We start from the raw sequence: 20,408 nt of genomic DNA on the forward strand, positions 1-20,408 counted from the left end.
GACCACGCGCAGGCCGCGCTCACCACATAGGTACTACACACACACTACTACCAAGCAGCTCATCTACCAGGAGGTGGTGGAGTACGCCGCGCCCTCGCCGCCGCCGCCGCAGCACGCGCCGCCCGACCACGCGCAGGCCGCGCTCACCACATAGGTACTACACACACACTACTACCCCGCCCGACCACGCGCAGGCCGCGCTCACCACATAGGTACTACACACAAACTACTACCAAGCAGCTCATCTACCAGGAGGTGGTGGAGTACGCCGCGCCCTCGCCGCCGCCGCCGCAGCACGCGCCGCCCGACCACGCGCAGGCCGCGCTCACCACATAGGTACTACACACACACTACTACCCCGCCCGACCACGCGCAGGCCGCGCTCACCACATAGGTACTACACACACACTACTACCCCGCCCGACCACGCGCAGGCCGCGCTCACCACATAGGTACTACACACACACTACTACCAAGCAGCTCATCTACCAGGAGGTGGTGGAGTACGCCGCGCCCTCGCCGCCGCCGCCGCAGCACGCGCCGCCCGACCACGCGCAGGCCGCGCTCACCACATAGGTACTACACACACACTACTACCAAGCAGCTCATCTACCAGGAGGTGGTGGAGTACGCCGCGCCCTCGCCGCCGCCGCCGCAGCACGCGCCGCCCGACCACGCGCAGGCCGCGCTCACCACATAGGTACTACACACACACTACTACCCCGCCCGACCACGCGCAGGCCGCGCTCACCACATAGGTACTACACACACACTACTACCAAGCAGCTCATCTACCAGGAGGTGGTGGAGTACGCCGCGCCCTCGCCGCCGCCGCCGCAGCACGCGCCGCCCGACCACGCGCAGGCCGCGCTCACCACATAGGTACTACACACACACTACTACCCCGCCCGACCACGCGCAGGCCGCGCTCACCACATAGGTACTACACACACACTACTACCAAGCAGCTCATCTACCAGGAGGTGGTGGAGTACGCCGCGCCCTCGCCGCCGCCGCCGCAGCACGCGCCGCCCGACCACGCGCAGGCCGCGCTCACCACATAGGTACTACACACACACTACTACCCCGCCCGACCACGCGCAGGCCGCGCTCACCACATAGGTACTACACACACACTACTACCAAGCAGCTCATCTACCAGGAGGTGGTGGAGTACGCCGCGCCCTCGCCGCCGCCGCCGCAGCACGCGCCGCCCGACCACGCGCAGGCCGCGCTCACCACATAGGTACTACACACACACTACTACCCCGCCCGACCACGCGCAGGCCGCGCTCACCACATAGGTACTACACACACACTACTACCAAGCAGCTCATCTACCAGGAGGTGGTGGAGTACGCCGCGCCCTCGCCGCCGCCGCCGCAGCACGCGCCGCCCGACCACGCGCAGGCCGCGCTCACCACATAGGTACTACACACACACTACTACCAAGCAGCTCATCTACCAGGAGGTGGTGGAGTACGCCGCGCCCTCGCCGCCGCCGCCGCAGCACGCGCCGCCCGACCACGCGCAGGCCGCGCTCACCACATAGGTACTACACACACACTACTACCCCGCCCGACCACGCGCAGGCCGCGCTCACCACATAGGTACTACACACACACTACTACCCCGCCCGACCACGCGCAGGCCGCGCTCACCACATAGGTACTACACACACACTACTACCAAGCAGCTCATCTACCAGGAGGTGGTGGAGTACGCCGCGCCCTCGCCGCCGCCGCCGCAGCACGCGCCGCCCGACCACGCGCAGGCCGCGCTCACCACATAGGTACTACACACACACTACTACCAAGCAGCTCATCTACCAGGAGGTGGTGGAGTACGCCGCGCCCTCGCCGCCGCCGCCGCAGCACGCGCCGCCCGACCACGCGCAGGCCGCGCTCACCACATAGGTACTACACACACACTACTACCCCGCCCGACCACGCGCAGGCCGCGCTCACCACATAGGTACTACACACACACTACTACCAAGCAGCTCATCTACCAGGAGGTGGTGGAGTACGCCGCGCCCTCGCCGCCGCCGCCGCAGCACGCGCCGCCCGACCACGCGCAGGCCGCGCTCACCACATAGGTACTACACACACACTACTACCAAGCAGCTCATCTACCAGGAGGTGGTGGAGTACGCCGCGCCCTCGCCGCCGCCGCCGCAGCACGCGCCGCCCGACCACGCGCAGGCCGCGCTCACCACATAGGTACTACACACACACTACTACCAAGCAGCTCATCTACCAGGAGGTGGTGGAGTACGCCGCGCCCTCGCCGCCGCCGCCGCAGCACGCGCCGCCCGACCACGCGCAGGCCGCGCTCACCACATAGGTACTACACACACACTACTACCCCGCCCGACCACGCGCAGGCCGCGCTCACCACATAGGTACTACACACACACTACTACCAAGCAGCTCATCTACCAGGAGGTGGTGGAGTACGCCGCGCCCTCGCCGCCGCCGCCGCAGCACGCGCCGCCCGACCACGCGCAGGCCGCGCTCACCACATAGGTACTACACACACACTACTACCAAGCAGCTCATCTACCAGGAGGTGGTGGAGTACGCCGCGCCCTCGCCGCCGCCGCCGCAGCACGCGCCGCCCGACCACGCGCAGGCCGCGCTCACCACATAGGTACTACACACACACTACTACCCCGCCCGACCACGCGCAGGCCGCGCTCACCACATAGGTACTACACACACACTACTACCAAGCAGCTCATCTACCAGGAGGTGGTGGAGTACGCCGCGCCCTCGCCGCCGCCGCCGCAGCACGCGCCGCCCGACCACGCGCAGGCCGCGCTCACCACATAGGTACTACACACACACTACTACCCCGCCCGACCACGCGCAGGCCGCGCTCACCACATAGGTACTACACACACACTACTACCAAGCAGCTCATCTACCAGGAGGTGGTGGAGTACGCCGCGCCCTCGCCGCCGCCGCCGCAGCACGCGCCGCCCGACCACGCGCAGGCCGCGCTCACCACATAGGTACTACACACACACTACTACCCCGCCCGACCACGCGCAGGCCGCGCTCACCACATAGGTACTACACACACACTACTACCAAGCAGCTCATCTACCAGGAGGTGGTGGAGTACGCCGCGCCCTCGCCGCCGCCGCCGCAGCACGCGCCGCCCGACCACGCGCAGGCCGCGCTCACCACATAGGTACTACACACACACTACTACCCCGCCCGACCACGCGCAGGCCGCGCTCACCACATAGGTACTACACACACACTACTACCAAGCAGCTCATCTACCAGGAGGTGGTGGAGTACGCCGCGCCCTCGCCGCCGCCGCCGCAGCACGCGCCGCCCGACCACGCGCAGGCCGCGCTCACCACATAGGTACTACACACACACTACTACCCCGCCCGACCACGCGCAGGCCGCGCTCACCACATAGGTACTACACACACACTACTACCAAGCAGCTCATCTACCAGGAGGTGGTGGAGTACGCCGCGCCCTCGCCGCCGCCGCCGCAGCACGCGCCGCCCGACCACGCGCAGGCCGCGCTCACCACATAGGTACTACACACACACTACTACCAAGCAGCTCATCTACCAGGAGGTGGTGGAGTACGCCGCGCCCTCGCCGCCGCCGCCGCAGCACGCGCCGCCCGACCACGCGCAGGCCGCGCTCACCACATAGGTACTACACACACACTACTACCAAGCAGCTCATCTACCAGGAGGTGGTGGAGTACGCCGCGCCCTCGCCGCCGCCGCCGCAGCACGCGCCGCCCGACCACGCGCAGGCCGCGCTCACCACATAGGTACTACACACACACTACTACCCCGCCCGACCACGCGCAGGCCGCGCTCACCACATAGGTACTACACACACACTACTACCCCGCCCGACCACGCGCAGGCCGCGCTCACCACATAGGTACTACACACACACTACTACCAAGCAGCTCATCTACCAGGAGGTGGTGGAGTACGCCGCGCCCTCGCCGCCGCCGCCGCAGCACGCGCCGCCCGACCACGCGCAGGCCGCGCTCACCACATAGGTACTACACACACACTACTACCCCGCCCGACCACGCGCAGGCCGCGCTCACCACATAGGTACTACACACACACTACTACCAAGCAGCTCATCTACCAGGAGGTGGTGGAGTACGCCGCGCCCTCGCCGCCGCCGCCGCAGCACGCGCCGCCCGACCACGCGCAGGCCGCGCTCACCACATAGGTACTACACACACACTACTACCAAGCAGCTCATCTACCAGGAGGTGGTGGAGTACGCCGCGCCCTCGCCGCCGCCGCCGCAGCACGCGCCGCCCGACCACGCGCAGGCCGCGCTCACCACATAGGTACTACACACACACTACTACCCCGCCCGACCACGCGCAGGCCGCGCTCACCACATAGGTACTACACACACACTACTACCAAGCAGCTCATCTACCAGGAGGTGGTGGAGTACGCCGCGCCCTCGCCGCCGCCGCCGCAGCACGCGCCGCCCGACCACGCGCAGGCCGCGCTCACCACATAGGTACTACACACACACTACTACCCCGCCCGACCACGCGCAGGCCGCGCTCACCACATAGGTACTACACACACACTACTACCAAGCAGCTCATCTACCAGGAGGTGGTGGAGTACGCCGCGCCCTCGCCGCCGCCGCCGCAGCACGCGCCGCCCGACCACGCGCAGGCCGCGCTCACCACATAGGTACTACACACACACTACTACCCCGCCCGACCACGCGCAGGCCGCGCTCACCACATAGGTACTACACACACACTACTACCAAGCAGCTCATCTACCAGGAGGTGGTGGAGTACGCCGCGCCCTCGCCGCCGCCGCCGCAGCACGCGCCGCCCGACCACGCGCAGGCCGCGCTCACCACATAGGTACTACACACACACTACTACCAAGCAGCTCATCTACCAGGAGGTGGTGGAGTACGCCGCGCCCTCGCCGCCGCCGCCGCAGCACGCGCCGCCCGACCACGCGCAGGCCGCGCTCACCACATAGGTACTACACACACACTACTACCCCGCCCGACCACGCGCAGGCCGCGCTCACCACATAGGTACTACACACACACTACTACCAAGCAGCTCATCTACCAGGAGGTGGTGGAGTACGCCGCGCCCTCGCCGCCGCCGCCGCAGCACGCGCCGCCCGACCACGCGCAGGCCGCGCTCACCACATAGGTACTACACACACACTACTACCCCGCCCGACCACGCGCAGGCCGCGCTCACCACATAGGTACTACACACACACTACTACCAAGCAGCTCATCTACCAGGAGGTGGTGGAGTACGCCGCGCCCTCGCCGCCGCCGCCGCAGCACGCGCCGCCCGACCACGCGCAGGCCGCGCTCACCACATAGGTACTACACACACACTACTACCAAGCAGCTCATCTACCAGGAGGTGGTGGAGTACGCCGCGCCCTCGCCGCCGCCGCCGCAGCACGCGCCGCCCGACCACGCGCAGGCCGCGCTCACCACATAGGTACTACACACACACTACTACCAAGCAGCTCATCTACCAGGAGGTGGTGGAGTACGCCGCGCCCTCGCCGCCGCCGCCGCAGCACGCGCCGCCCGACCACGCGCAGGCCGCGCTCACCACATAGGTACTACACACACACTACTACCCCGCCCGACCACGCGCAGGCCGCGCTCACCACATAGGTACTACACACACACTACTACCAAGCAGCTCATCTACCAGGAGGTGGTGGAGTACGCCGCGCCCTCGCCGCCGCCGCCGCAGCACGCGCCGCCCGACCACGCGCAGGCCGCGCTCACCACATAGGTACTACACACACACTACTACCCCGCCCGACCACGCGCAGGCCGCGCTCACCACATAGGTACTACACACACACTACTACCAAGCAGCTCATCTACCAGGAGGTGGTGGAGTACGCCGCGCCCTCGCCGCCGCCGCCGCAGCACGCGCCGCCCGACCACGCGCAGGCCGCGCTCACCACATAGGTACTACACACACACTACTACCCCGCCCGACCACGCGCAGGCCGCGCTCACCACATAGGTACTACACACACACTACTACCAAGCAGCTCATCTACCAGGAGGTGGTGGAGTACGCCGCGCCCTCGCCGCCGCCGCCGCAGCACGCGCCGCCCGACCACGCGCAGGCCGCGCTCACCACATAGGTACTACACACACACTACTACCCCGCCCGACCACGCGCAGGCCGCGCTCACCACATAGGTACTACACACACACTACTACCAAGCAGCTCATCTACCAGGAGGTGGTGGAGTACGCCGCGCCCTCGCCGCCGCCGCCGCAGCACGCGCCGCCCGACCACGCGCAGGCCGCGCTCACCACATAGGTACTACACACACACTACTACCAAGCAGCTCATCTACCAGGAGGTGGTGGAGTACGCCGCGCCCTCGCCGCCGCCGCCGCAGCACGCGCCGCCCGACCACGCGCAGGCCGCGCTCACCACATAGGTACTACACACACACTACTACCCCGCCCGACCACGCGCAGGCCGCGCTCACCACATAGGTACTACACACACACTACTACCAAGCAGCTCATCTACCAGGAGGTGGTGGAGTACGCCGCGCCCTCGCCGCCGCCGCCGCAGCACGCGCCGCCCGACCACGCGCAGGCCGCGCTCACCACATAGGTACTACACACACACTACTACCCCGCCCGACCACGCGCAGGCCGCGCTCACCACATAGGTACTACACACACACTACTACCAAGCAGCTCATCTACCAGGAGGTGGTGGAGTACGCCGCGCCCTCGCCGCCGCCGCCGCAGCACGCGCCGCCCGACCACGCGCAGGCCGCGCTCACCACATAGGTACTACACACACACTACTACCCCGCCCGACCACGCGCAGGCCGCGCTCACCACATAGGTACTACACACACACTACTACCAAGCAGCTCATCTACCAGGAGGTGGTGGAGTACGCCGCGCCCTCGCCGCCGCCGCCGCAGCACGCGCCGCCCGACCACGCGCAGGCCGCGCTCACCACATAGGTACTACACACACACTACTACCCCGCCCGACCACGCGCAGGCCGCGCTCACCACATAGGTACTACACACACACTACTACCAAGCAGCTCATCTACCAGGAGGTGGTGGAGTACGCCGCGCCCTCGCCGCCGCCGCCGCAGCACGCGCCGCCCGACCACGCGCAGGCCGCGCTCACCACATAGGTACTACACACACACTACTACCAAGCAGCTCATCTACCAGGAGGTGGTGGAGTACGCCGCGCCCTCGCCGCCGCCGCCGCAGCACGCGCCGCCCGACCACGCGCAGGCCGCGCTCACCACATAGGTACTACACACACACTACTACCCCGCCCGACCACGCGCAGGCCGCGCTCACCACATAGGTACTACACACACACTACTACCAAGCAGCTCATCTACCAGGAGGTGGTGGAGTACGCCGCGCCCTCGCCGCCGCCGCCGCAGCACGCGCCGCCCGACCACGCGCAGGCCGCGCTCACCACATAGGTACTACACACACACTACTACCCCGCCCGACCACGCGCAGGCCGCGCTCACCACATAGGTACTACACACACACTACTACCAAGCAGCTCATCTACCAGGAGGTGGTGGAGTACGCCGCGCCCTCGCCGCCGCCGCCGCAGCACGCGCCGCCCGACCACGCGCAGGCCGCGCTCACCACATAGGTACTACACACACACTACTACCAAGCAGCTCATCTACCAGGAGGTGGTGGAGTACGCCGCGCCCTCGCCGCCGCCGCCGCAGCACGCGCCGCCCGACCACGCGCAGGCCGCGCTCACCACATAGGTACTACACACACACTACTACCCCGCCCGACCACGCGCAGGCCGCGCTCACCACATAGGTACTACACACACACTACTACCAAGCAGCTCATCTACCAGGAGGTGGTGGAGTACGCCGCGCCCTCGCCGCCGCCGCCGCAGCACGCGCCGCCCGACCACGCGCAGGCCGCGCTCACCACATAGGTACTACACACACACTACTACCAAGCAGCTCATCACAGGAGGTGGTGGAGTACGCCGCGCCCTCGCCGCCGCCGCCGCAGCACGCGCCGCCGACCACGCGCAGGCCGCGCTCACCACATAGGTACTACACACACACTACTACAAGCAGCTCATCTACCAGGAGGTGGTGGAGTACGCCGCGCCCTCGCCGCCGCCGCCGCAGCACGCGCCGCCCGACCACGCGCAGGCCGCGCTCACCAACATAGGTACTACACACACACCTACTACCAAGCAGCTCATCTACCAGGAGGTGGTGGAGTACGCCGCGCCCTCGCCGCCGCCGCCGCACGCGCCGCCCGACCACGCGCAGGCCGCGCTCACCACATAGGTACTACACACACACACACTACCCCGCCCGACCCACGCGCAGCCGCGCTCACCACATAGGTACTACACACACACTACTACCCGCCCGACCACGCGCCGCGCAGGCCGCGCTCACCACATAGGTACTACACACACACTACTACCAAGCAGCTCATCTACCAGGAGGTGGTGGAGTACGCCGCGCCCTCGCCGCCGCCGCCGCAGCACGCGCCGCCCGACCACGCGCAGGCCGCGCTCACCACATAGGTACTACACACACACTACTACCAAGCAGCTCATCTACCAGGAGGTGGTGGAGTACGCCGCGCCCTCGCCGCCGCCGCCGCAGCACGCGCCGCCCGACCACGCGCAGGCCGCGCTCACCACATAGGTACTACACACACACTACTACCAAGCAGCTCATCTACCAGGAGGTGGTGGAGTACGCCGCGCCCTCGCCGCCGCCGCCGCAGCACGCGCCGCCCGACCACGCGCAGGCCGCGCTCACCACATAGGTACTACACACACACTACTACCAAGCAGCTCATCTACCAGGAGGTGGTGGAGTACGCCGCGCCCTCGCCGCCGCCGCCGCAGCACGCGCCGCCCGACCACGCGCAGGCCGCGCTCACCACATAGGTACTACACACACACTACTACCAAGCAGCTCATCTACCAGGAGGTGGTGGAGTACGCCGCGCCCTCGCCGCCGCCGCCGCAGCACGCGCCGCCCGACCACGCGCAGGCCGCGCTCACCACATAGGTACTACACACACACTACTACCCCGCCCGACCACGCGCAGGCCGCGCTCACCACATAGGTACTACACACACACTACTACCAAGCAGCTCATCTACCAGGAGGTGGTGGAGTACGCCGCGCCCTCGCCGCCGCCGCCGCAGCACGCGCCGCCCGACCACGCGCAGGCCGCGCTCACCACATAGGTACTACACACACACTACTACCAAGCAGCTCATCTACCAGGAGGTGGTGGAGTACGCCGCGCCCTCGCCGCCGCCGCCGCAGCACGCGCCGCCCGACCACGCGCAGGCCGCGCTCACCACATAGGTACTACACACACACTACTACCAAGCAGCTCATCTACCAGGAGGTGGTGGAGTACGCCGCGCCCTCGCCGCCGCCGCCGCAGCACGCGCCGCCCGACCACGCGCAGGCCGCGCTCACCACATAGGTACTACACACACACTACTACCCCGCCCGACCACGCGCAGGCCGCGCTCACCACATAGGTACTACACACACACTACTACCAAGCAGCTCATCTACCAGGAGGTGGTGGAGTACGCCGCGCCCTCGCCGCCGCCGCCGCAGCACGCGCCGCCCGACCACGCGCAGGCCGCGCTCACCACATAGGTACTACACACACACTACTACCCCGCCCGACCACGCGCAGGCCGCGCTCACCACATAGGTACTACACACACACTACTACCAAGCAGCTCATCTACCAGGAGGTGGTGGAGTACGCCGCGCCCTCGCCGCCGCCGCCGCAGCACGCGCCGCCCGACCACGCGCAGGCCGCGCTCACCACATAGGTACTACACACACACTACTACCAAGCAGCTCATCTACCAGGAGGTGGTGGAGTACGCCGCGCCCTCGCCGCCGCCGCCGCAGCACGCGCCGCCCGACCACGCGCAGGCCGCGCTCACCACATAGGTACTACACACACACTACTACCAAGCAGCTCATCTACCAGGAGGTGGTGGAGTACGCCGCGCCCTCGCCGCCGCCGCCGCAGCACGCGCCGCCCGACCACGCGCAGGCCGCGCTCACCACATAGGTACTACACACACACTACTACCCCGCCCGACCACGCGCAGGCCGCGCTCACCACATAGGTACTACACACACACTACTACCAAGCAGCTCATCTACCAGGAGGTGGTGGAGTACGCCGCGCCCTCGCCGCCGCCGCCGCAGCACGCGCCGCCCGACCACGCGCAGGCCGCGCTCACCACATAGGTACTACACACACACTACTACCCCGCCCGACCACGCGCAGGCCGCGCTCACCACATAGGTACTACACACACACTACTACCAAGCAGCTCATCTACCAGGAGGTGGTGGAGTACGCCGCGCCCTCGCCGCCGCCGCCGCAGCACGCGCCGCCCGACCACGCGCAGGCCGCGCTCACCACATAGGTACTACACACACACTACTACCCCGCCCGACCACGCGCAGGCCGCGCTCACCACATAGGTACTACACACACACTACTACCAAGCAGCTCATCTACCAGGAGGTGGTGGAGTACGCCGCGCCCTCGCCGCCGCCGCCGCAGCACGCGCCGCCCGACCACGCGCAGGCCGCGCTCACCACATAGGTACTACACACACACTACTACCAAGCAGCTCATCTACCAGGAGGTGGTGGAGTACGCCGCGCCCTCGCCGCCGCCGCCGCAGCACGCGCCGCCCGACCACGCGCAGGCCGCGCTCACCACATAGGTACTACACACACACTACTACCCCGCCCGACCACGCGCAGGCCGCGCTCACCACATAGGTACTACACACACACTACTACCAAGCAGCTCATCTACCAGGAGGTGGTGGAGTACGCCGCGCCCTCGCCGCCGCCGCCGCAGCACGCGCCGCCCGACCACGCGCAGGCCGCGCTCACCACATAGGTACTACACACACACTACTACCCCGCCCGACCACGCGCAGGCCGCGCTCACCACATAGGTACTACACACACACTACTACCAAGCAGCTCATCTACCAGGAGGTGGTGGAGTACGACGCGCCCTCGCCGCCGCCGCCGCAGCACGCGCCGCCCGACCACGCGCAGGCCGCGCTCACCACATAGGTACTACACACACACTACTACCCCGCCCGACCACGCGCAGGCCGCGCTCACCACATAGGTACTACACACACACTACTACCCCGCCCGACCACGCGCAGGCCGCGCTCACCACATAGGTACTACACACACACTACTACCAAGCAGCTCATCTACCAGGAGGTGGTGGAGTACGCCGCGCCCTCGCCGCCGCCGCCGCAGCACGCGCCGCCCGACCACGCGCAGGCCGCGCTCACCACATAGGTACTACACACACACTACTACCAAGCAGCTCATCTACCAGGAGGTGGTGGAGTACGCCGCGCCCTCGCCGCCGCCGCCGCAGCACGCGCCGCCCGACCACGCGCAAGCCGCGCTCACCACATAGGTCACACGCTCACATTTTTTATTTTGTTTGGTAGAAATTCTACTGATTTTACATTTAGTATAATGTTGCCAATATTATGCATTACAATACAAAAATAACACTATATTGTCTACACACTATTTTCGTTTCAAAATATTTCTCTTAGTTATGTTTTGCCATCGTCTAATATTACAAATAAATATTGATCACTTCCAGGTTTCAGCAGAGCTGACCGCCGAGATCTAATCCACGAACACAGTGCGAGGACATTTTTCAAACCATATACCGAGATGTGTCGTGGAGCCGCGGCTTCCGACCGCCCGAGTCGGAGCCGATCCGGCGGGGCCAGAGCTGAGTGATCCATTAACACTTTATACATACGATAACTAACTCATGTATATATTTATTGTGGAAATGTTATGTGCAATACTCGACGGAATGAAACCAAGTGCAAAGTATTTAAACAAAGTAATTTGACACGTTCATTTTCTTGTGTACGGAGAGTGAATGTTTCAGAGACTCATTTAATTAGGCAGCATAACAGAGAATAACCCGTAGCGTAGCTGAAGTAAATTTGTACTCTATTGTGTACTGGTTTGTTTGTATTATGTTAAATACCGTTATCGACTTGTCTATTTGTAGTTTCTTCCTGTTTCTTATGATATAAATAGAGTAAGCCGTCATTTTAGTTCACCGATATGAGACGCTTTTATAATAAGCTCAACATTTTGAATGATCGGTTCCTACGCCCACCCGACCTCACGACTTTGGACAATTGATTTGCATTAAGGAGTGCCTTTTGCGAATTGCTAATAAAAAGTTGGTGATTTTCAGCTTATGGACTGACTGACTTTGATATGTTTGAATATTTTTGTAATGAAAATACATTAATGAATAAATGACTTAAGTGATTTCCTGTTTAATGATGCAATATTTTATCTATGAACTTTATTGTTTCTTTTATACTTTTAATTTAAATACTAAATGAATTATTCGTAATTAATTATAATATAGAGTTGAGCTTATACTATTTTATTGTAATATATTATGTTCAATAATTGTGCAATTATACATTTTTATTATATTTTAATATTAATTAATTAAATAAATCACTATTGCAAATGTATGATCTTATCCCAAATTGCCAATAACTTGATGAATCAATACTAAACGAATTATAAGTACAGTGCCATTCACAAGCTGTTTGCCATAGGTACATAGGTACATAGTGTACATACATACTTGTGTACAAGTACGAGTGCGTCATGTAAAAATTTGCAATTGTGAAATAATAGTGAGTGATTCATGAACGTGTATTATAATTTGTTTCTTAGCCATACGCATCGTCTGATAGTTACTCGGGATTTTGTGATGTTCATAGTTTTTTCGTAAGTAGACCCTAGTTACGTTGTTGATAATATTGTATTGAGTGTACGAGAGTAGATCATTAAGTACATTTCTACCTAATTAGTCTCTTATAGGTCACCTCACACGTTGCTGAAGAGAACTGAAATCGAAATACGTAATAGACATCGAGTTCTCATAGACATAGTTATCGATCACGTTTTGCATCACACGCGCCGGCCGCTCAGTGGCCGCGGGTCGTGTGAGGTTGTTGTTCCCACTCGCGGGTGTAGTCTACATAAGTGGAAAGTTTATAGCCTGAGTAAGGCTCGCTTCTTGTAGATCAAAATAAGTCTTGTTAGGGATTTTAATATATAAAAATCAATAGTTCAGGTTCTTCTACATATATAGGGTTTCTATAGTACAGAGGTTTGTTTGACACTCAAGTGTTTTGTTTTACTCTTCTAAAAAGGCTTAACGTGTGAGGGATTCGTAGGTTATTGTTTGAAACCTCACTAGGTGATATAATTATGAATAAGGATAATAAAGAATGATGATAGTCTAATGGATGGTTTCAGCAAATAGCACAATTTATTAGCTATAGAGATAAAAGCTGGACGGTAACATGTTTGTGATGTGCGCATCATTTTGTATAATCGTTAATGTTATTATGAAAGCAATAATACATCATTTTCTATTCGCCTTCGAGAGCGATCATACATCAGTGTTCATGTTTATTTAATGATTTCGGCTCTAAACATATCACGGACGATACAATAGATTTAATTTTTAACAAGATATTTCATTATGATGATTTGATCGCTCGGTCGTTTGAACGTGTCGCTTTACTTTTGTTCCATGACGTTATAGGTTACACCAACAATGTTAAACGTGACTGTAGTACGGTGTTGTGCCATCGCGCTTGCAATAATACATCATTTGTACCGAGACGTGGTCGACATCTAAAGCACAACACACTCGTGGTACAACGGTACATAGTGAAATTATAATAAATCTTGGAGAGTATACAATAATATTTAATATTTTAGGACTAGTGTAAATCTGTAAATATTAACACTTAATATCTATGGAACGAAAGTGAAGAGAACATCCTGTATAACCTTAGGACATTCTGTTTATCACTATAGTAAATAAAAACCACAACTGTACGTCCAAATTGTCCATTTATATGTTAATGTACCTAATACAAATTACAATAATATAATCATTAGAATGTATTTTAGTACACTTGGTAAACAAGGTGTTAAGGTAGTCGCCACGTTGAGACGCAGGCCGCGCGGCTTCTAGCGATATACATACTTGAGTTAACACTTCAATGACTATCTAAAAACAACTTATTTTTACTGTACACGTAAGTTATTTCATATTTTAACTGAATAAAATCGAAATGGTTATTATAAAATGAGTTTGATTTATTATTATAATCTCCTATGTTACCGATGGCTGATCAAGTTAAGCCAGCCCAAAATAAATGCACGGTGTAGCGATGTCCTACTCCCTTTCCTAACCCGTAACCTACTTCTACACATGTCAATTTTCATACTAAAAAATGCCTTGAATCTATGCCTATATTTTGTTTTATATTTAATTACCCGACCAACACACGGTGCGCTACAATAGGTAACAGTACTATAATAGGTAAAATCCTAGTAAATACCCAATGTATTTTATTCACACAATGATAAACTCTAGCAACGATTTATCGTGCAGAATTATTATGGTAATTAGCGGGAGCTTACTCCAGCAAGAATATATATTTTATGCAGCTGGACAAAGAACCGATATGTGCATTTAAAGTGAACCTACTCTAATCAGCTCAGTAAATAATTTTAAGAATTATTTTCATATTTTACATAGGAGTCATGTTACATAAAGTTTTTAACCTGATAAAATATAAAACTAATTTGACATTATAGGTTTATTCTTCAGTATCGTTAAGAACTCTCAATAATGAAAAAACTACTTATGAATAATTAATTAATTAAATTAGTAATTTACTAACATGGCAACACAAGCATAAAAAAATCGTTCGGAAACCATAAATATACTAGAAGGTCAAAGTCATGTCAGTCAACATGCGGTAATACAATCAATTATTTAAGGACAGTAAAACATACAACTTGAAAGTGCTTATCACACAATAAAAAATATCACTTAATATAACTATCATCACGTCATGTCATGTTGACGTCTGTTGTATACCTATTTTAATTCAAACGTTATTTTTGAACGAAATGACAAATGACAACCAAGACAAAACAGCCAAAATGGTGGACTACGATTAGTTGTCAAATTGAATATGGAGCAGCGAGACGCGAAGTGAGAACAAAATCGTAAATAAACGTTATTTATGTAGAAATAAGATATTAAAGGTGTTTTTAAAATTAAGACTAAGTTAAAATAGATTTATATATTACTAATATAAGTTAAAACTCCCGTCATGTCGGAGAAAGACAAGTCGAAGGGGAATGTCCAAACAAAACACATTCCGAAAGATGCCCAGGTTATCATGGCGATTATGAAGGAGGTTGGTATCACAGACTACGAGCCTCGAGTGGTGAACCAGCTGCTGGAGTTTACGTACCGCTACGTAACATCAGTGTTAGACGACGCGAGGGTTTTCGCCAACCACGCGAAGAAGAAGACTATTGATCTTGAAGATGTAAGGTTGGCGGTACAGATGCAGTTGGATAAGTCGTTTACAAGTCCTCCGCCGAGAGAAGTGCTGTTGGAAATATCGCGAGTGAAGAATGTGAATCCCTTGCCGATGATTAAACCACACTGTGGACTGCGACTCCCGCCAGACCGGTGAGAGACAGTTTCTTTTTAAATGAGTACCAGATATATTCTATTAAATAGGTCAGCTAGTAGGCTTTATGATTTGGAGCAATTTGTGAACTCTATTCTAGTTATGTTAGTCACTATTTTGTTTTTGTCCTTAAATGAATCAGGCTACACTTTAAGAACATATACCTACCAACTACAACTAGAGTTCAATAAACAAATAACAATATTTTTTCCTGTTGAGTAATAAAGATAATGAGGCAATTAGCTAATTACGCAATTTCACTTACTTTAACAAATATAAATAAACAATGCAGGATAAAAAACGACATTTTTATTACTTTTTACAGTTATTGCCTTTCATCATGCAACTACCGCCTCAAACCAGCGACCAAGAAGGTGATCACAAAGACCACAGTCTCGGCAGTGCCCACCGTTAAGACTGTATCGGCTAACAAGACGTTACCGAACCCGAACCTGGTGGTGAAGAGACCGCCTAACGCTAATGTCTATGTTAACTCAAACAAACCAACTGTTGTTCCTAAACCTGTGCTCAAATTCACATCTGGTAGTAAGGTAAGGTTCTCCATTGTTTTACCAAATGGTTATATCTAGTAAAATCTAGTTTAACCTATTTAAAGGCTTGATATGTTGAATTAAAAATTTCCCCAACTTATACATTTTTTTGTTTTCATCAGGTGGTGGCCAAGCCTGCAGTGAGAGTGACAGCAGGTCCATCAACTCAGATGCCTGTCAAAATGGAGGTGGATGACCAAACATCACAGAAACGTAAGCGAGAGGATGACGACTACGACACGTAAAATGTATGCTGTTTTTATTGCAATAAGGTTGATTTTTGTCTAATTTTTATTTCATAATATAGATCTTTTTATTACTTTGTTGTGTTTTTATGCAATTTACTCCACATTCCTTTAACTATGCTACGTCACAATAATATACATAATAATATGTGTAATAAGCTTATTAAAAAATGGAAGTGAAGTTAGTAAAATGATTCTACATAATAAATCTAGCCGAGCAGACATACCTTACAAATTAATGTCACATATACCTTACAAACTGTTTTCTACTTCAATTAAAGTCAACAATATGTGCAAGAGGTTTTGAGCTGAATAATGACTAAAACCAATGCCAAGGAACTCCAAGTACCAATATTTCCCTCTACCAAAAAATCAAACTACAAATTGAAAAATAATACATAATTTTACTAAACATCAATAAACATTTTCACTTACACATGATTCTTATAACAAACACTTATTTCTTCTCGTACTTGTAGAAGCCCTCTCCGCTCTTGACTCCTAGCTTGCCTTCAGACACGAGCTTGTCTAACAGAGGGATAGGGTTGAAGAGTGGCTGTTGAGGGTACTTCTTGTGCCACCCGTCGAGGATGAACTTGTTGGTGTCCAGGCCTACGTAGTCGGCCAGTTCTAGGGGACCCATAGGGTAGCCGGCGCCGAGTTTCATCGCAGTATCGATGTCGCGGGCTGACGCGTCACCTGATAACAAAATAGTGCATCTTTGAGTAATATTCTATTACTCAGTTTGCTTACAAGACTGGAAATTATTCAAATAAACCCATCTATTATGTGTTACGAAGTTAATGCAATGTTAAATTAAGTATCACTTGTCCAAGAATAAATGCATATTTTAGTAGAAGGGTGTTACAACATCACTCAATAGAATTGATATCAATTGATAGTTATTACACCAAAGGGGTTCAGTCAATTGACTAGTATTCGGGATATTACTACTTTTGTCACAGCATTGAATAGGCTTAAAAGAACAATATTACAATTAAGATTGAATTAGAAACTGAATGCTTACCTCTCTCATACAGCCTAATAGCCTCACAGATATAAGGCACTAGCAGTCGGTTGACCACAAACCCAGGGGTGTCCTTGCAAGTGATGCAGGTCTTGCCGACCGCCTTGCCCCACTCCATCATGGTGGTGTATGTAGCCTCTGAGGTCTCAGCACCCTTCACCACCTCCAGGAGGCGCATCACGGGTACCGGGTTGAAGAAGTGGAGACCACCAAACCTTAGAAAATCAAACAATTTATAAACATGCTATGGTAATGTGACATAATAAACAGTAGAAATAAATGAGGGGTGATTTTACAGTCATCAATCATCATTTCCTGTAGGGGAATGTTCTGAAAGTTTATGCTGTAAACATCAATTGCTGTATAAAATTAAGGCAACTGCTGTTTATTTCTGCTGCTAGTCTTTTTATGATCAAAACTTGAACCACCATTTGTTTAAAATTATATACATAAGTTTCAGTTTAAAGATAATTTCTCTGAACTGTTTACATACTTGTCTTTCCTCTTAACAACTGAAGCAATCTCATTGATGGACAGAGATGATGTGTTGGAAGCAAAGATGGTGTGTGCTGGAGCTGCCTGTAACAAACATACAAAACACTCATTGTTAGCTTAATTGTCCAATGATGATATGATATATAATTTCAATGATAGTCTACCAGACGCCGACATGATTAATTTAAAGTATATTATAGGTGTTGTTAACCAACTTGAACGCAAGTAGGTAAGTAAGAAAGCCTCTAAGAAACTCAACAAAAATCCAGGGCAGAAGACTTAGGTTCACTGATCTAACAATCGGGCAATCGAAGTGCAATAGCTCACACTACCAAGCCCTGCAATTCTTTCCAAACAGACATAAAACTATTTTATTATAATGTAGCAAATTGTTCTAGTTGTTTGGCGGCACCTGAACCGCCGTCATTAAGTTTTCGAATTGTGTCGCAAAGTTGGCGAGTTGTAGACTCCATTAATGACGTTAAACATTTTCACAACAGTCCAAAGGTAATATCATAATGACATCTGTTCTAATGTCTCAGAAAAACAATGCTTATTCACTACAGATACTTATCCTTGGATAAAGGGAACTTATCTGTTTAGTGATCAATAAGATGACATTTTAATTTTAACAGACATGACACAGTAGGTTGTTAGAAATGCTGTATCAGAAAAGGTATTTCAACACAGATTGAAATATTATCTTATTATATCATGTCTATCACCTGATCAAATAATAAAACCTTGGACCTTGTGATCAATAGTCACATACAACTGCTGAACAATAACTACAGTAAATAACATTATATACAAAACTATCACTCCTATTGTATGGAGTGAAGTGTATGAAATACAACCGATGCAGAGCAATTGCCAAAGTCTAGGTTACTACTGAGAAATATTCCAATATAACTATTGAGAAATATTCCAATATAACTATTGAGAATTATCCCAATATAAATAGGAAAAGACTAAGTTTGTCTAACTCAGGAATTAAACTTAAGACCTAAAGTTAACCGTTGGCTACACTACAGCCCTCACCACAGTGGTACTCAACTACTTTTTTAAATATTTATACTTACACTATCAAGCTGCTTAAACAGTTTATGCTTGACATCCATATTCTCCACAATAGCCTCTACAACCAGATCCGAAGTCTTGGCAGCATCTACAGGGTCTGTTGATGTCTTGATCCTGCCCAGAGCCTCGGTGACAAACTTCTCTCCTTCCTGCGGCTTGTCTTTGTATACCTTCTTGGCAACTCGGCCAAGGTTTGCTCCGATGGACTTCTGGGCCTTGGCAAGGACATCAGGACTGACATCCACGAGTGTCACATTCTGACCAGCTTGAGCCGACACCTGAAAACATTGTAAAGTTAGAATAATTTTAATAACCTGCAATATTGGTCAACCTAGACATGAAACTGGGGATCTAGTGAGCAAACTTTTCAGTAAGATGAAGTTCGGTTTTTAATTGCTGATAATATTATTTTGTTCTTTCTTTAAAAAATAAGATTGCTTGTCATTGGATCAAGTACGATTATTTAACTCTTATTAAAATTAATTGATACAGATTACCGATAGTTCGATCATCTCATAAGGGTATTACAATATTTACATTTTAGACAGTTCAAGGTAGCGCACTATTAATATTTCAAAGTAAATTTGTAGTATTACAAACCTGGGCGATGCCGGAGCCCATCAAACCACCTCCAATAACGGTAACATTCTTGATAGCACTCTGTACTGCTGAAGAACTAGAGAAATTCCTAGCTATTACCCCGAATTGGATCATTTTCATAATATTCTAGCTGCCTATTTAATAATTATATCACAGTTCAAGCTCAATAAACTTTATCAAAAGTTATAAAATTAAAACTCCAAAGTTCACTTCGTAAGATAAAAAAAAAACCAATTGACAGGTACCATGAGTTTACGAATTAAAACTCGCTTTTTAGTTTTTTTAACATATTTTATTTATCTAGATTTTTACTCTTATTCAATGATCCCAACATAATTGTTCATATTAGAATTGTTTGTTTGGCATAGGAACAATAATTCATCATCGTCATATTAGCCAGTGCCCTAAAAATTCATAAAATAATATATTTAAAAAGATAAATAAAATCGAGTTTTCTTCGACTTTCAAGTAATATTGAGTCGAGAAACATCAATGTTCATCACATCCACGCAGAATGTGCGTTCGAAACCAATAATATATTCCACACAGTAACGTTTTGCTCTTTGTCATAATAATGTTCTTTTTAACTAAAATAATTTTAAGGGTCAAGAGGATCAATGACACATTTTATGTACCGTAAAACGGGGTGAATAGAATTCGCGGGGTGAATAGAAAAAAAATCAGGAAAGTTTTCAAG

At 53.3% G+C, this 20,408-nt stretch overlaps 3 protein-coding genes across 10 annotated transcripts in view; 2 read left to right on the forward strand and 1 right to left on the reverse strand.

The window, feature by feature from the left end:
* Positions 1–14,309, forward strand: part of bsk (mitogen-activated protein kinase dJNK) — a 146,030-nt gene extending 131,721 nt beyond the window's left edge. For all 8 annotated transcript variants that reach the window (XM_076123935.1, XM_076123931.1, XM_076123934.1 and 5 more), the window contains one exon: positions 11,756–14,309. The gene's annotated coding sequence lies outside the window, so the exon portion shown is untranslated. The remainder of the gene's footprint in view (positions 1–11,755) is intronic.
* An 867-nt stretch (positions 14,310–15,176) lies between these two features.
* Positions 15,177–16,583, forward strand: Taf9 (TBP-associated factor 9). Its single transcript, XM_076124468.1, has 3 exons — positions 15,177–15,712; positions 16,039–16,264; positions 16,387–16,583. Exons 1-3 carry the CDS (start codon positions 15,345–15,347, stop codon positions 16,507–16,509), a joined length of 717 nt encoding a protein of 238 aa, XP_075980583.1. The 5' UTR covers positions 15,177–15,344; the 3' UTR covers positions 16,510–16,583.
* A 310-nt stretch (positions 16,584–16,893) lies between these two features.
* Positions 16,894–19,943, reverse strand: LOC142979437 (hydroxyacyl-coenzyme A dehydrogenase, mitochondrial-like). Its single transcript, XM_076124340.1, has 5 exons — positions 19,712–19,943; positions 19,114–19,389; positions 18,030–18,115; positions 17,537–17,751; positions 16,894–17,208 (listed from the first exon to the last, which is right to left on the reverse strand). Exons 1-5 carry the CDS (start codon positions 19,829–19,831, stop codon positions 16,967–16,969), a joined length of 939 nt encoding a protein of 312 aa, XP_075980455.1. The 5' UTR covers positions 19,832–19,943; the 3' UTR covers positions 16,894–16,966.
* Between the last annotated feature and the right edge of the window lie 465 nt (positions 19,944–20,408).

The sequence above is a fragment of the Anticarsia gemmatalis genome, chromosome 16, assembly GCF_050436995.1.
Source record: "Anticarsia gemmatalis isolate Benzon Research Colony breed Stoneville strain chromosome 16, ilAntGemm2 primary, whole genome shotgun sequence".
In the NCBI taxonomy this organism is placed as follows: domain Eukaryota; kingdom Metazoa; phylum Arthropoda; class Insecta; order Lepidoptera; family Erebidae; genus Anticarsia; species Anticarsia gemmatalis.

Bases quoted from the DNA above. Each gene is read 5' to 3' on its own strand.
- Taf9 (XM_076124468.1), top strand. From the start codon at position 15,345: ATGTCGGAGAAAGACAAGTCGAAGGGGAATGTCCAAACAAAACACATT. The intron at 15,713-16,038 runs GTGAGAGACAGT...TACTTTTTACAG, and splicing joins CTGCGACTCCCGCCAGACCG to TTATTGCCTTTCATCATGCA. The intron at 16,265-16,386 runs GTAAGGTTCTCC...TGTTTTCATCAG, and splicing joins AATTCACATCTGGTAGTAAG to GTGGTGGCCAAGCCTGCAGT.
- LOC142979437 (XM_076124340.1), bottom strand. From the start codon at position 19,831: ATGAAAATGATCCAATTCGGGGTAATAGCTAGGAATTTCTCTAGTTCT. The intron at 18,116-19,113 runs GTAAGTATAAAT...TGTTTGTTACAG, and splicing joins TGTTTAAGCAGCTTGATAGT to GCAGCTCCAGCACACACCAT. The intron at 17,209-17,536 runs GTAAGCATTCAG...TTTTGTTATCAG, and splicing joins TATTAGGCTGTATGAGAGAG to GTGACGCGTCAGCCCGCGAC.